The sequence below is a fragment of the Galeopterus variegatus genome, unplaced genomic scaffold, assembly GCF_000696425.1.
Source record: "Galeopterus variegatus unplaced genomic scaffold, G_variegatus-3.0.2 Scaffold6159, whole genome shotgun sequence".
NCBI classification, from domain to species: Eukaryota; Metazoa; Chordata; class Mammalia; order Dermoptera; family Cynocephalidae; genus Galeopterus; species Galeopterus variegatus.
The window spans coordinates 124,741-137,290 of NW_007732270.1; the positions used below are offsets into that span (position 1 = coordinate 124,741).

Consider the following 12,550-nt stretch of genomic DNA (forward strand, 5'->3'; position numbering starts at 1 on the left):
GGAGAGTGCAGCTCCCATTCCCGCTCCTTCTGCTCCTGGCCTGATGGAACATACCAGAACACAGAGGCACAAGTGGAGTAAGGGCAGGGAGCTCAGTCAGGAGCCGTCAGTTCAGCAAAAAGCTCACTGCCCGGTTTTTCCAACACTCCACAACGCCTCTTCCTCAAACTGCACCGTGCCATTTCATGTTGCCTGCCATGCCCAGCGCAGCCCGGCCACATCCAGACCTTTCAATCCTTACAGAGCTCAGCTGACTCCTGGATCAGTTAGGTGCCTTCCAGTCATACCTCAGGGCAAGAGATGACTTTTAATCGAGCACTGTGATTGTGCTCAGTTCTCACCCAAACGAGAACATGGACAGTCCCCCGCGACTGGAAACAAGCTTTCCCCTGCAGGCGCCAGCTGCAGCCACACTCACTTTGGCCATACCGGTGTTCCTCCACGTTCCATACCAGGCTCTGGTGATAGCCCCGCGACAGCTTCTCCCCCACGACCTCCAGCTGCCGAAACCCCCAGTCAGGGAGGTGTGCCCCGCTCAGCTAGCAAAAGTGAGGAAGACAAGGGACATGATGGGAAAGCTGTCTCCCACTCCTGCTCAGGCCCTGCCCCGGTCCCTGTTTCACAGATCTTCACTTTAGGAAACCTCCCTCCCTCACTGTAAAATAAACATGGCAGTGATTAAATCAAAATTTCTGCCTGGTAAGAGCCAGTTTAGCCTGAAGAGTACAGTGAATGGACTTTGTGAGTCCACAGCTTAAGACAAGCCGGGCCAAAAAGCTGTGCCATTCACCTTCAAGACAGCAGAAGTGTTCACGTGCACAAAGCGAACCTCGGACAAGATGGTCTTCCACGACTCCTCATCCGATTCTCTGTTTACAATTTCCTGCAAAAACAGATCCTGTCAATCATTTCATTCCTTTTCAAATTTCCTTAGATGTGAAACTAAAGAACAGTCACCAAAACAATGAAATTAACATGGGTCTCAGATAAGAGGATGTGTCTCCAAGCAAGGGGAGCTACACGGGGCTGATCCTGGATGGTGCCGTGGCCTTCCTCCAGACACCCATGGCACACACTGGTCCCAGGGCCCGTGGCAAGCACACTGTCCTCCTTTCAAAGGCTGCACAAGAGATGCTTCCAGCGGAGACTTAAAAGCCTGATGTCCTTCTGTGCCTTCCTGCAATGTCTATTCACTGGGAGGGGAGGGCTCAGTTGGCTAAAAGTGAGCCCTTCTTAGTCCTTATCTGGCAAATACAAAGATGGCTCCAATGAAGGCTATACCCTGTCCCTGAGAGACGAACCCTAGGGAGGGGACTCCTCGCACTGGGTAATAAGAAAGCTAACTGACATCTGAAGAACACTTTGTGTCATCACATCCTAACCCACTGGAGCCTCACGATGGCCCTGTGAGGTCACATAGTTTTCCCATTTTATTGATGAAAATCAGACAACCTAAGATGTGGAACAGGACCCAACAGGCCGACTTGTGATGCATGCTGCTCCTCTTTCCTTGGTGCTGAAATGGGGAGAGGAGGGGAGGTTAGGGGAAGGGAGGGGAGGAGGAAGAGGAGAGAAGAGGCATCAGCAAGGCAGCCAGCAAGATGGCAGAAAAGGAAGCCAGGCACAGGGCTGGGAGCAAGTGAGACTCAGTAGAATTTCCATCAGGGAGGGCTCCCCCTAAGGGCGGGTGCTCGGAACTCCTATCAAGGCCAGACTACAAAGGCAAGGATGGAACAGAACACAGACACATGTGGCACAAGAGAAGGCCAAGGGGCAGAGGTGCTGCCTGTGATAAAAATAGAAACTCAGTGCCCGAAGACCCCTAGCTTGCTGAGAGGGCTGCCGGCAGCACGCTGCATTCACGCTATCCAGAACCAAGTTGGAATCAGAAGCTGGAAGGACAGCGTGGTTCTCATTATGGAAATAACCCCAGGGCAACTGCTGTGCGTACAAGGCAGGGGCTGTATTTAGTGCTCGTCCTTAGACTCACAGCCTGTGAGTGGCCTGGTAATACTTCCTTCACACCGCACCGCCTTTCCCAGAGGCCCAATTCTGTAAGGGGAGCATGTTCCCTGGTCACTCCGAAGAGAAGCAACCACAGGCCCAGCTGCCTGGGTAACCCTGACAAGAGGGAACTTGTTAATGTGCAGCTGAGCACTTACTGAGAGGCTCCCCCTGGGTTGTGGGCTGTGGGGTGTGGGGTGGCTGGAGCTTACGTCCCACGTGCTTGGGAGCTGGTCCCAAGGGTGAACAGAGGGACAAGTCAGGGAGAACCTTCACCTGGCACCACCACATGAGCACACAAAGCCCAACACTGAGCAAACACTAGGCAGTTAGTCTTTGCGTAACTCACTCCCGACACAGGAAGCCACTCAGATTCCCAGGTTCCGCAGAGAAGGAACAGTTTGTTCCCTGGGAAACATCAAGGACTTTTTTCATGAAAGGTACTTACCTACTTTTCCATCTGAATCAGAATTACTCTGAAGGGCAGTTTTGTGTGTTCTGTCAGAAAGCACGTAGCCCTGGCTGGCAGCCCTGGCCGTCCAGCACCCAGCACGGCGCGTCACTCACCAGTCTCCAGAGGCTCTGTGCAGGCATGGAGATGTTGTAGTCAATGTAGCAGGAGACCTCCTGCGAGTGCGGGCTCAGCGGGGCTGCGACATCATGCCTGGACAACCAACAAAAACGGAGCGTTGGGGGCATCCTTCCAAGTCCTCTGAGAGGCAGTGACGGTTTCTTTCACAGGGAGAAAGGCCGCTTTTCAGAAACAAAGCCAGCTCAGCCAGAAGGAAGGACACTGGGCCCCGTTAGTCACACCTACTCAAACACTGAAGAGGCGGAAACTGCATTGATCACACTTCCAGGGGAAAAGCACACACTGATGAGGAATCTTACCGGAGGTACCACCCTTCCACTGTGTGGACGATGGAACCAAGCCCCAAGGGATGGGATCACTACCATAAGAGATGGAGTTTGCTTGTGTCCCAGAACTGCCTGATGCAGAGCCATGTGCCGGCTGGCTGGTGGCACCCTGAACACAGTGCCATGCCCAGCTGGCCTGGGACCCAGCGATGTGACACTGGAAGACATAGCTGCCCTTGGCGGTGTCAACTTCAATGTTCAGCAGCACCCGTTTCCCTCCCTCAGCAATCACGTTTTGTCACACTGTGCACCAGGCACCATCTGGAGCTGCAGACCCAGCAGTGGACAGAAAGACAAAGCCTCCCACCCCTTTGGGGAGAGCAGAGCACCAGGCTATGTGAGTGCCACAAGTAAAAACAAACAGGTGGGGGAAAGCACCTGGAGACACTTCTCAATGAGCTGACGTCTTGGTTGACACCTGAATAAACGAGTGAGTGGCTATACAGAGATCTGGGCCCAAGAACATTCCAGCAGAAGGAGCAAGCGTGAAGGTCCGAGGGGACACACTCGGTCATTTGGGGGGCTCACAGGGAGGCCAGGGTGACAGGGTGGAGGCTGTCGGGAGTCACCAGGAGGACCCTGGGGTCCCCTCCCCTGTGCTGGCAGGGCACGGCAGTAGCCGTGGTTTGCTCTGCACATGGACGGAGAGCGCAGCAGGAGGGAGGATGCGCGGAGCACTCACGTGTTCAGGAGGCGAGTGGTCATGCCATGGACCAGCTGCACGATGTCCCCGTGCCGCACGGGCCTTGGAGGGTTACTCACCACCAGCTGGTGCCTATGGAGACACGGCACTGTGGGGACCCCAGCCTCACTGGGAGGGGCCAGAGCTCTGAACTCCACACCAGAGACATGTGGGATTCTGCAGCCTCCCAGTCAGTTGTCCCTAATGAGGTGAATCCGTACAAAACAAAGCACGTACATTTCATTTAACTCTTTTCTGAAGGCTGAGGTCACTTTCCATACTTCCAAAAGAGATTCCTTTTGCCTCTGTCACACTCAAGTTGCTCTGTGTTTGTCTACGAATGCTACGGTGACAAATGTACCGAGCCTGCCTGGAACATCTTCTGACAGACAGATTCTTGGTTCTGTAATCACTCAGTAACTGTACATGGAGCACCTGTGAGGTCCCAGACTCTGCACTGGGTGCTGCGCATCTGGCTGCACAAGGCACATGGGGACCTGGCGCCCACACAGTACCACAGCAAGTGGAAAACACGTGATGACTCAGCAACTGCACAACAGTGGGCAGTGACAGAGGGGAGGGTGGCGGAGGAGCCCCCCGGGCACTGGCGGTGGGTGCTGTGAGCACACCAGGCAGGCTGCAGAGGGAGCCACAGCATGCAGGGACGCAGTTCCAGGGGTAACCGAAGCTCAGGAGGGAGCTGGGCAGGAGAGTGACCTGATGTAAGTCACGCTTTAAAGACCACTCTCTTGGGGGTGCGGAGGCTGGAGTGGGCAGGGCAGGAGTGGAAGCAGATCGTTAGGGGAGGCGGGGGGATATGGGACGTGGATGGTCGAGATCTCATCTAGAGGCAGAATCCACAGGACTGGATGTTGGGGGAGAGAGCGAGGAGACCTCCTCCACCTGAGGCCTCGGCAAGGTGAAGCCACTTTTGAGAGATGAGGGCTGCTTGTTTTTGTAAAAGGGGAGGATGCTGGAGGGGTGTAGGAAGAGAGGAGTTTGGAGCATGCCTGTAAAACTCCTAAGAGGAGATACCGAGCAGGCAGTTCACTGAGGATCTCACAGTCTAACACCCCTGACCTTGGACTTATTGCGCAGAGCTGGTACTAAAGGCTGCAAGGGTTTGAATGAGTTCACTGGGGGAGGGCGGGGACAGACAGGAGGGCCCAGGGCAGCCAAGGACCCCACCTGGCCAGGCCAAGAGGTGAGCTCTGCTTTGCAGTCCCGGGACCAGCACTCACCTGCCAGGATCCTTTATAATCCACCAGTTATTGACATCTTTGAAGGGGTAGCAGGTCACCTGCTGCTGGTGGGAGCTGCCTCGGCCATTCTCGTACCTGCATGAAGAAGTCAACATAGAAATGTATGTGGACGTGGGTCAGCAAAGGGGCCCACAGGCCCTTCTCCCGAGGTGTCTGCAAAGGGGGGCAGTTTTCAACAGATACTACCTAGCCAGGTGTTTTGGGGAAATAAAGATGCAACAGGTGGAGAGTCTAAATCTAACAGAGCCGGAGGACGTGAACAGAGCAGCACCAAGGTCAGGCGGAGCTGCACAGCTGATAGCGGAATGCACCAGGGCTGCTGCGCGCCAAGTGCCTCCAACTGCTTCACACACGGAAATGACAAGCTCACCGGTCATCGGGACCCAGGAGCTCAACTTCCTTTTGACCCGCAAACTTCATAGAAAGTGGAAGTTGCTAACATAAGCAAAATTGTGAGAAAAAACATCCGATAATCTTCAAATCAAAATGCTCACTTTCCTTACATCATGGGGTAGGTGTTCTGGTGGGAGTGAAGCCAGCAGGGAATGGGTTTGCCAAAGACGCTCCTCAGAGTGACCTGGGAACCGAAGGCCACCTCCAGTGGCTGGCCTTGGGTGATCCGAGCTAGTCCTCCCTAGGGCAAAAGCAAAGAGTCAGCAAGTGAGAGAGAGAAACAAACCCAAAGTAGCCTTCCTGACGGCCACTCCTCCGTCTGGGGTGATATTCGGGGCAGTGGCAGTTAGTGTTATATAGTTACGATTATCAGTCACATAATCATGTCACATTATGTCATACATCATCATCAGAGCTCCCTCCCTCCGAGTGAGCACTGCCTCGGGGTCCGGCCAGGCACTCGGCCAAGCCTACAGCTTGCACCCTCCCTCATTCCCACAAGCACCCTCTGAGATGACAGCAATTGTGATGTCTTTTTAACAGCAGAGAAAACCGAGACTGGGCTGAGCCAGGAAAGTTACCCAAACCCACAGAACTGGCCCCTGGCGGGCAGGATTGGACAGCAGGCCCACCTGACTTTTGAGTCTGCATTCCTAATCACCTCAATTGGTACATTTTACTATTTTTGCAGAGTTAGTATGAATAAAGAATAAAGAGTTGAGTCTGTAGGACTTTACTTTTAAATGTTCTAAAGCAAGTCAGACTGGAAATCTGACAGCAGACTTCCTTTATTTCCACACCATCAGTATATTCAGAATTAGGTTAGAAATACTGATGTGGATTCCTCATTTCTTGATTTGGTTTTTCCTCTAATGCTCACTTGATGATGTTTATATAAGGAAACTTTGAGCTACAATCATCTTTTTCTAAAGTGGCCAGGGCATCCACTTCTCACCTCCAGGCTGGCTTGGAAGGCACTAGACATGATTTGGTCATGGGGCCCAGAGCGGAAGAGCAGAAGCAGGTGGACGTAGAAGAACAGTAAGTACAGGACGATCGGGACGATCAGTAAAGCCACTGCTCTGGCAAGTAAGTGACAGAACACACAGACCTGCCAGAAAATCCAAGGAAAAGTCACTTCCCACTATGTAGAAAGGCGTGCCCATTTCCAGACGCTGCAGGCTTAGAAAAAGTTGGCGACAGACACCTTCACCTCCCCACAGAGGCATCCATGCAAGATGACGGGCAGGGCTGCCCAGGCCTGTCTGCTTCTGAAGCTTTGAGGATTCAGATTTTTTCACCAAATGCCCCCCGTGACAACGCCTTCTGTCTGCCCCACACCGGCCAGCCTAGCCCAGCACCAGACATAGCACCTACATTTGACAAGGTCTGGTCTCCGATCAGGTGCCAGGCATGGACAGCTGCGACGCCAAGCACGAGCAGGTATGTGAAAACACCCATGTATTTGATGCTGAAAAGACATGATTGAAGTACAGTTAAAATGAGGCTGGAAACACGGGGAGCAGGAGGAGAACATCTCCCAGAACAACAAGTCAAACTCACCCAACGGCGCAGGAACAAGCCACCCCTGTCAGCAGTAGCCAAAGCCACCAGTTCAGAGAGAAAGAACTAGAATGACAACAGAAAAACAATGCAGACACAGATAGGAACAGTTCACACAATATTTCCTAAAGGCCAGAGAAGGTAAACATTTCTCAGAGAAATCTTTCTGGGTTGGCTGGCCATACTGAGCACCAGGTACAGTATAAAAGAATCCCCACCTCCAAAAATACTGGTCCTGGCAGAATTTTTCTTTCTGTCCAGAAAATTTTTCCAGCTAGTTTAAGTTATGTATTTATGAAGTCATGAGCCAAGGGCCAACCCCCAAAATATTCAGTGACCAAAAGATATTTAGCAAGCAACTAACTCAAAATAAAAAGGTATCAGACCATCCCAGGTCAATGAACCATCTAAGATCTTTTTTCTCATTAAGTAGGAAGGATACATCCCATTTTCCATACCTGTGTTTCTGGGAGTTGAAGAACTTCAGGTAAGACAACACAGCCAATAGATTAAAAAATATTAACATTGACTCCAGAAGCATTAGCCTTGACTGAGTGATCAGAGCGTTCTCTGTTACAAAGATGAAAAACGTGTCAGTGCTAAGGGAGCAAGGGCAAACGCATGCAAGTGAAAATTATTCACAGAAAAGGTGTCCTCATCTCATACCGAGGGGAAGGTGTATGTAACTAAGACACACAGCAGCACTCCAGAGTGCCACAGATGTGAAGATGGCAAGTTTAGAAACGGGGTGGGTAGACCTGTGGCTCACTCTGGAAAGTGTGGTGCTGATAACATCAAGACCACGGGTTTGGATCCCATATAGGGATGGCCGGTTATCTCACTGCACCAAGTCAAGGGTTAAGATCCCCTTACCAGTCATCTTTAAAAAAAAAAAAAAGAAAGAAACGGGGTGGCTACAGGGGACGATCTCCAGAGCCATGAAGGCAAACTCTTGGGTCTGAATTACACTTGCCACACCTAACTGTGTGAACTAGGGCAAGTCACTTAACTCTTCTGAGTCTTTATTTTCCTTATTTGCAAAAGACTGACTTTGTAGGACCTCCGTGAATGTTAAAACATTATAGAAGCATGGGGCCTCAAACAGAAATGCCACTCAATAAATAGTATCTCTTTGTATTGTCCAGTCTAACTTTTCATCTGATTTAACTTCATCTGTTCATAAACCTGAGATGAAAGATCCTTTCTGAAAATGATCCACTAATTTATGAGTCCATCTCAACTGGCCAAGGCCTGGGAAGTGGTGGAATGGGGAGACGTTTTTATTTAGTGACAAACTTGGTTGGAGATGGAGGTGCTCATGGTGGAAGTGTACCTTGGAGCACTGTCTGGGCAGCCCCCCATTTTTAAAAAATTGTATTTATTTATTTAGTTTTAAAATTTACTTATTATTATAATTCTTTTACATTCAAAAATGTCATTGTGGAGCAGTGGGAGGAGGAGCAGGGGATAGGAGGATGGAGGTCAGGGCTGGCCCACCACAGGATCCTTTACTGGCCTAGTTGCAGAGGGCAGGCGGCGGGGGCATGGCCGAGGCCCTCAGCACCCCCAACCCCAGCTTGGGGGCCATGAGCCTCTTTTACATGGCCACAATACCACTACTGATCACGTACAATCACCTAGTTCAGCCATGCCACAGCCATGAGGTCACCCTGGGAGCAGGTGACTTGCAGAGTCAAGTCTGGATGAACCAGATGCACTTCCTAGTGCAGCTGTTCAGTAAACTCAAGTGCTCTCCTGGGCCCCACACTGAAACATAACAAAGACCAGTACTAGGTTCTTCCCTGAGGGATACCAAGAGTAGGCAGGGGCCCAGTTCTTACCGATAAGCATCAACAGAGCTGCTCCCATGGCGGCACAATGAGAAAAGTGGAGCTCTGACACTATCTGGTAGGCCATGGGGACCGATAAAGCCCCTGCGAGTGCAGGCAGCAGGCGCAAGGACCACACAGGCACATTGCTACTGTATTCTGGAAAAGCAACCACATGGCAGAGCTGAGAGCACTGTGCACACACTATCTTAATATGCTGCAAGTGTGTTTTCAAACAGAGTTTCGTGTTCATAGACTCTAACATGCAAATTTACAAAACTGGGGCCCCTTCAGCAACTGAGTATGCAAACTATGGGTAAAGGCTTTGAAATTAGTTTTACAGAGTCGAAGAACCAGCTCTCACTAAGCACAGGTATTATGACTAGGGATTCTGAGATTAATGTTTTACTTATTTATTAATTTACCCAGACTATTTCTAAAAACAGTGTTGCAACATACAAAATTTACATGGACAAAAAATAATAGCAATGCAATGCAATATATGTACTAAAAACTAGGAATAAAATAAGTACTGTAGGGCCGGCCTGATGGCGCACTCGGTAGAGTGCGGCGCTTGGGAGCACGGCGGCGCTCCAGCCAAGGGTTCGGATCCCATATAGAGACCGGTCCGCTCACTGGTTGAGCACGGTGTGGGTGCGACACTGAGGGTTGCGATCCCGTTGCCGGTCGCAGTACGGGCGCGACACCAAGGGTTGCGATCCCATTACCGGTCACGAAAAAAGACAAAAAAAAAGGAAAAAAAAATAAAATAAAATAAGTACTGTAACACTAAGATTTTTACCAGACTTTTCAAAAGTCTTTCATGTATACCCAGATAATTTATTACACCCTGAACTCAGATTAATAAACTGCAGTTGTTAATCCCTATGAAAGCCACTCTTTCTCCATTCCAACATGTGCACATTTTAATAGAGGAAATGAAAATTATCTTTTACCTGCTCCAATTCTGTTCCATAAAAAGTTACCATCAAATCCTCCTAAATACCCTAAAATAGAAGATTAATCAATAACCATCCCATTCAGCAAATATTTCTGGAGTCCTGTGGCAGGCAACAAGGAAACAAGATAAATTAATAATAAGACAAAGTTTCTGCCCTCAAGAAATTTCACTGGTAAGTTTTAAATGTATGTGACAGCCTGAAAGGCAATGGCCACTTCTCTTACTAATGAACCTTACCTCCTAAGGCCAGCAGCATGTGGCCAAATGGTGGTCCACTGTCATCCAAAAAGAAGATCCGTTTCATGTAAAAGGAGATGTATTGCCCATAATATACCTCATCAAAACTGAGAAAAAAACAACAAACCCAACATTATATTCAAGTAGAAACATTAACTGTAATCAAAAGTTGAGAGGATAAATGTACATGTGTTTCCAAATGTGTGAGCGAACAGCAAAGGTCAGATCTTTACTCCGACTGTATCCCATCCCCCAGTATCTATACGGCATCCTCCATGCATAGGGACAAGGTGGAAAATTCACCAAGAACAGTTGGCACTCAGGATGCTTGCCCCATACAGATTCTACTTCTCTGACTAGTTTTTGATGATTTAGGTGCGCACTACCAGCCAATCTACTGAAATACTCCATGGGAAGGGCTAACTGCCCTCCCCTGGGGACCACCAGCATGGGTCTGTGGCTACAAGTCGGAATCAGACCTGGTGACCCAAATAAACAGTTGTAGGTGGGAAAGGAAGACATGTAGGAATAATATGCAATAAAATGTTTTCAGACAATTGAGAAAATCCGATGATACCGAGGAACTGCTGTCAATTTCTTAGGTGTGATGCTATAGTGGTTATGTGATTTTTCTTTTTAAGAATCTTCATCTTGGGCCGGCCCAGTGGCGCACTGGAGAGTGCACCGCTTGGGAGTGCGGCGGCGCTCCCGCCGAGGGTTCGGATCCCATGTGGAGACCGGTTCCCGCTCACTGGCTGAGCGCGGTGCGGGCGCAACACCAAGGGTTGCGATCCCGTTGCCGGTCAGTAAAAAAGGAAAAAAAAAAAAAAAGAATCTTCATCTTGGGCCGGCCCAGTGGCGCACTGGAGAGTGCACCGCTTGGGAGTGCGGCGGCGCTCCCGCCGAGGGTTCGGATCCCATGTGGAGACCGGTTCCCGCTCACTGGCTGAGCGCGGTGCGGGCGCAACACCAAGGGTTGCGATCCCGTTGCCGGTCAGTAAAAAAGGAAAAAAAAAAAAAAAGAATCTTCATCTTGGGCCGGCCCAGTGGCGCACTGGAGAGTGCACCGCTTGGGAGTGCGGCGGCGCTCCCGCCGAGGGTTCGGATCCCATGTGGAGACCGGTTCCCGCTCACTGGCTGAGCGCGGTGCGGGCGCAACACCAAGGGTTGCGATCCCGTTGCCGGTCAGTAAAAAAGGAAAAAAAAAAAAAAAGAATCTTCATCTTTTAGAAATATATACTGAATTACTAATGAATGAAATACAATGTCTAGGATTTGTTCAAAGTAACCCAGTGCAGGGAGGGGGCTGGCTGTGAACTGATAATTTTATTTTTAATTTTTGGCAGCTGGCTGGTACAGGGATCTGAACCCTTCACCTTGGTGTTACCAGCACCATATTCTACCAAGTGAGCTAACTGGCCAGCCTGAACTGATAATTGTTGAAGCTAGGTGATGAATACTCTGGTGGTGGGGGATCATTATACTATTCTCCCTACTTTTGTACATGTTTGATGTTTTCTGTAATAAAAAGTTGAACAAAAAAGAACATATATATCTATCAGTTAATAAACAGCCCTTCAATAACAACAGCAATCATTTCCGGTTATGAAAAAATAACACACTGAGCTCTCTAAACAAGGAAGGCTCACTTCCAAGTCCATCAGTACTCTGCCTTCCAAATTTTAAAATGGTTACCTAAGGCTGGTAACCACATTTTCCTCTACAGCACCTGTTTTTAAGGGGCCAAGTTTTATTGGCTACAAACCTATGGGGCAACCAAAAGGGTGCATCCTGCAGGGACTGTCCTGAGGATAAACGGGTCTCTCCTCTCACTGCCAAAAACATCCATCACCAAGAACCCAAGAATTACACTCTCCCATTTATGCTGTTTAAAAAGGCACGTCCTGTCACAAATTATAATTTTTTCTGGATTCACCCCAGAAATGAAGTTGTTTGGCTTACACCACAGCCCGAGGATAGGTGAGTTGCCACAGTCGGCTCAGTAACCCCACCCCAGTCAGAGCCACAAGGTTCAAGTTGATGTCAGTTGTCACCACTACAGGGCGCTTCAAAAAGCCCAACATCTTGCACAAAAGCAGGCTTAGGGGGATGCCCTGGGAAGGAAGGAAAGAATTGTCATCAATAAGGGGAGGCAACCCTGAAGAGCTCACGAGAGGCTACACACAGGATTCCAAACCACCCTGGCCCCCAGCGCAGGGAGCATCCCTCCTGGAAGGTTCCTGCGCCTTCCGCACAAAGGCCGGGGTGCAGGCATTTGGGTAGGAGGAGGGGCACTAGCAGTCAACCCGGGGCGGTGGGGGGGTTCATGAACCTCAAGACTGGACATTCCCTCACTTCACCAGCTCATCCCACAAACGCCTGCCGGGCACCTCCTGGGCGCGAGGCCGCTGTTAACGCACGACGGGCGGTGCGACCGCGGCCCCCCGCGCCGGCCGCCCCTCCTCTCTTCCTGCGCCCCCTTTCTTGCCTGGAGGGTGGAGCACTGTCCCCGGACGCGCCATTCCCTGCCCGAGGCTGGCCTTCCCTGGAGCTTCTCTGGAGGCTGCGCGGGGCCTGCGGCGCCCCTTCCCGCCCCCGGGCCACACGTTCCCTGGACGGCCCCTCCGTGCCTCCGTGAGGTGTCCCGGAGCCCACTCCCGGCTCGGCCGTCCCGCGCTGACAGATCCTCCCGAGCCCCGGC

General features: G+C 50.6%; 1 protein-coding gene across 2 annotated transcripts in view; it reads right to left on the minus strand.

The window, feature by feature from the left end:
- LOC103605896 (protein O-mannosyl-transferase 1) overlaps positions 1-11,955 on the minus strand; it is an 18,189-nt gene extending 6,234 nt beyond the window's left edge. For both annotated transcript variants that reach the window (XM_008590493.1, XM_008590492.1), the window contains exons 1-14: positions 11,812-11,955; positions 9,850-9,956; positions 9,608-9,658; positions 8,664-8,810; positions 7,281-7,392; positions 6,823-6,888; positions 6,637-6,730; positions 6,215-6,370; positions 5,370-5,500; positions 4,846-4,941; positions 3,605-3,697; positions 2,572-2,668; positions 791-883; positions 419-539 (exon numbers count right to left, since the gene is read on the minus strand). In XM_008590493.1, coding sequence (XP_008588715.1) covers positions 419-539; positions 791-883; positions 2,572-2,668; positions 3,605-3,697; positions 4,846-4,941; positions 5,370-5,500; positions 6,215-6,370; positions 6,637-6,730; positions 6,823-6,888; positions 7,281-7,392; positions 8,664-8,810; positions 9,608-9,658; positions 9,850-9,956; positions 11,812-11,933 — 1,486 coding nt within the window. In that variant the 5' untranslated portion in view covers positions 11,934-11,955. The remainder of the gene's footprint in view (positions 1-418; positions 540-790; positions 884-2,571; positions 2,669-3,604; positions 3,698-4,845; positions 4,942-5,369; positions 5,501-6,214; positions 6,371-6,636; positions 6,731-6,822; positions 6,889-7,280; positions 7,393-8,663; positions 8,811-9,607; positions 9,659-9,849; positions 9,957-11,811) is intronic.
- Positions 11,956-12,550: the final 595 nt, after the last annotated feature.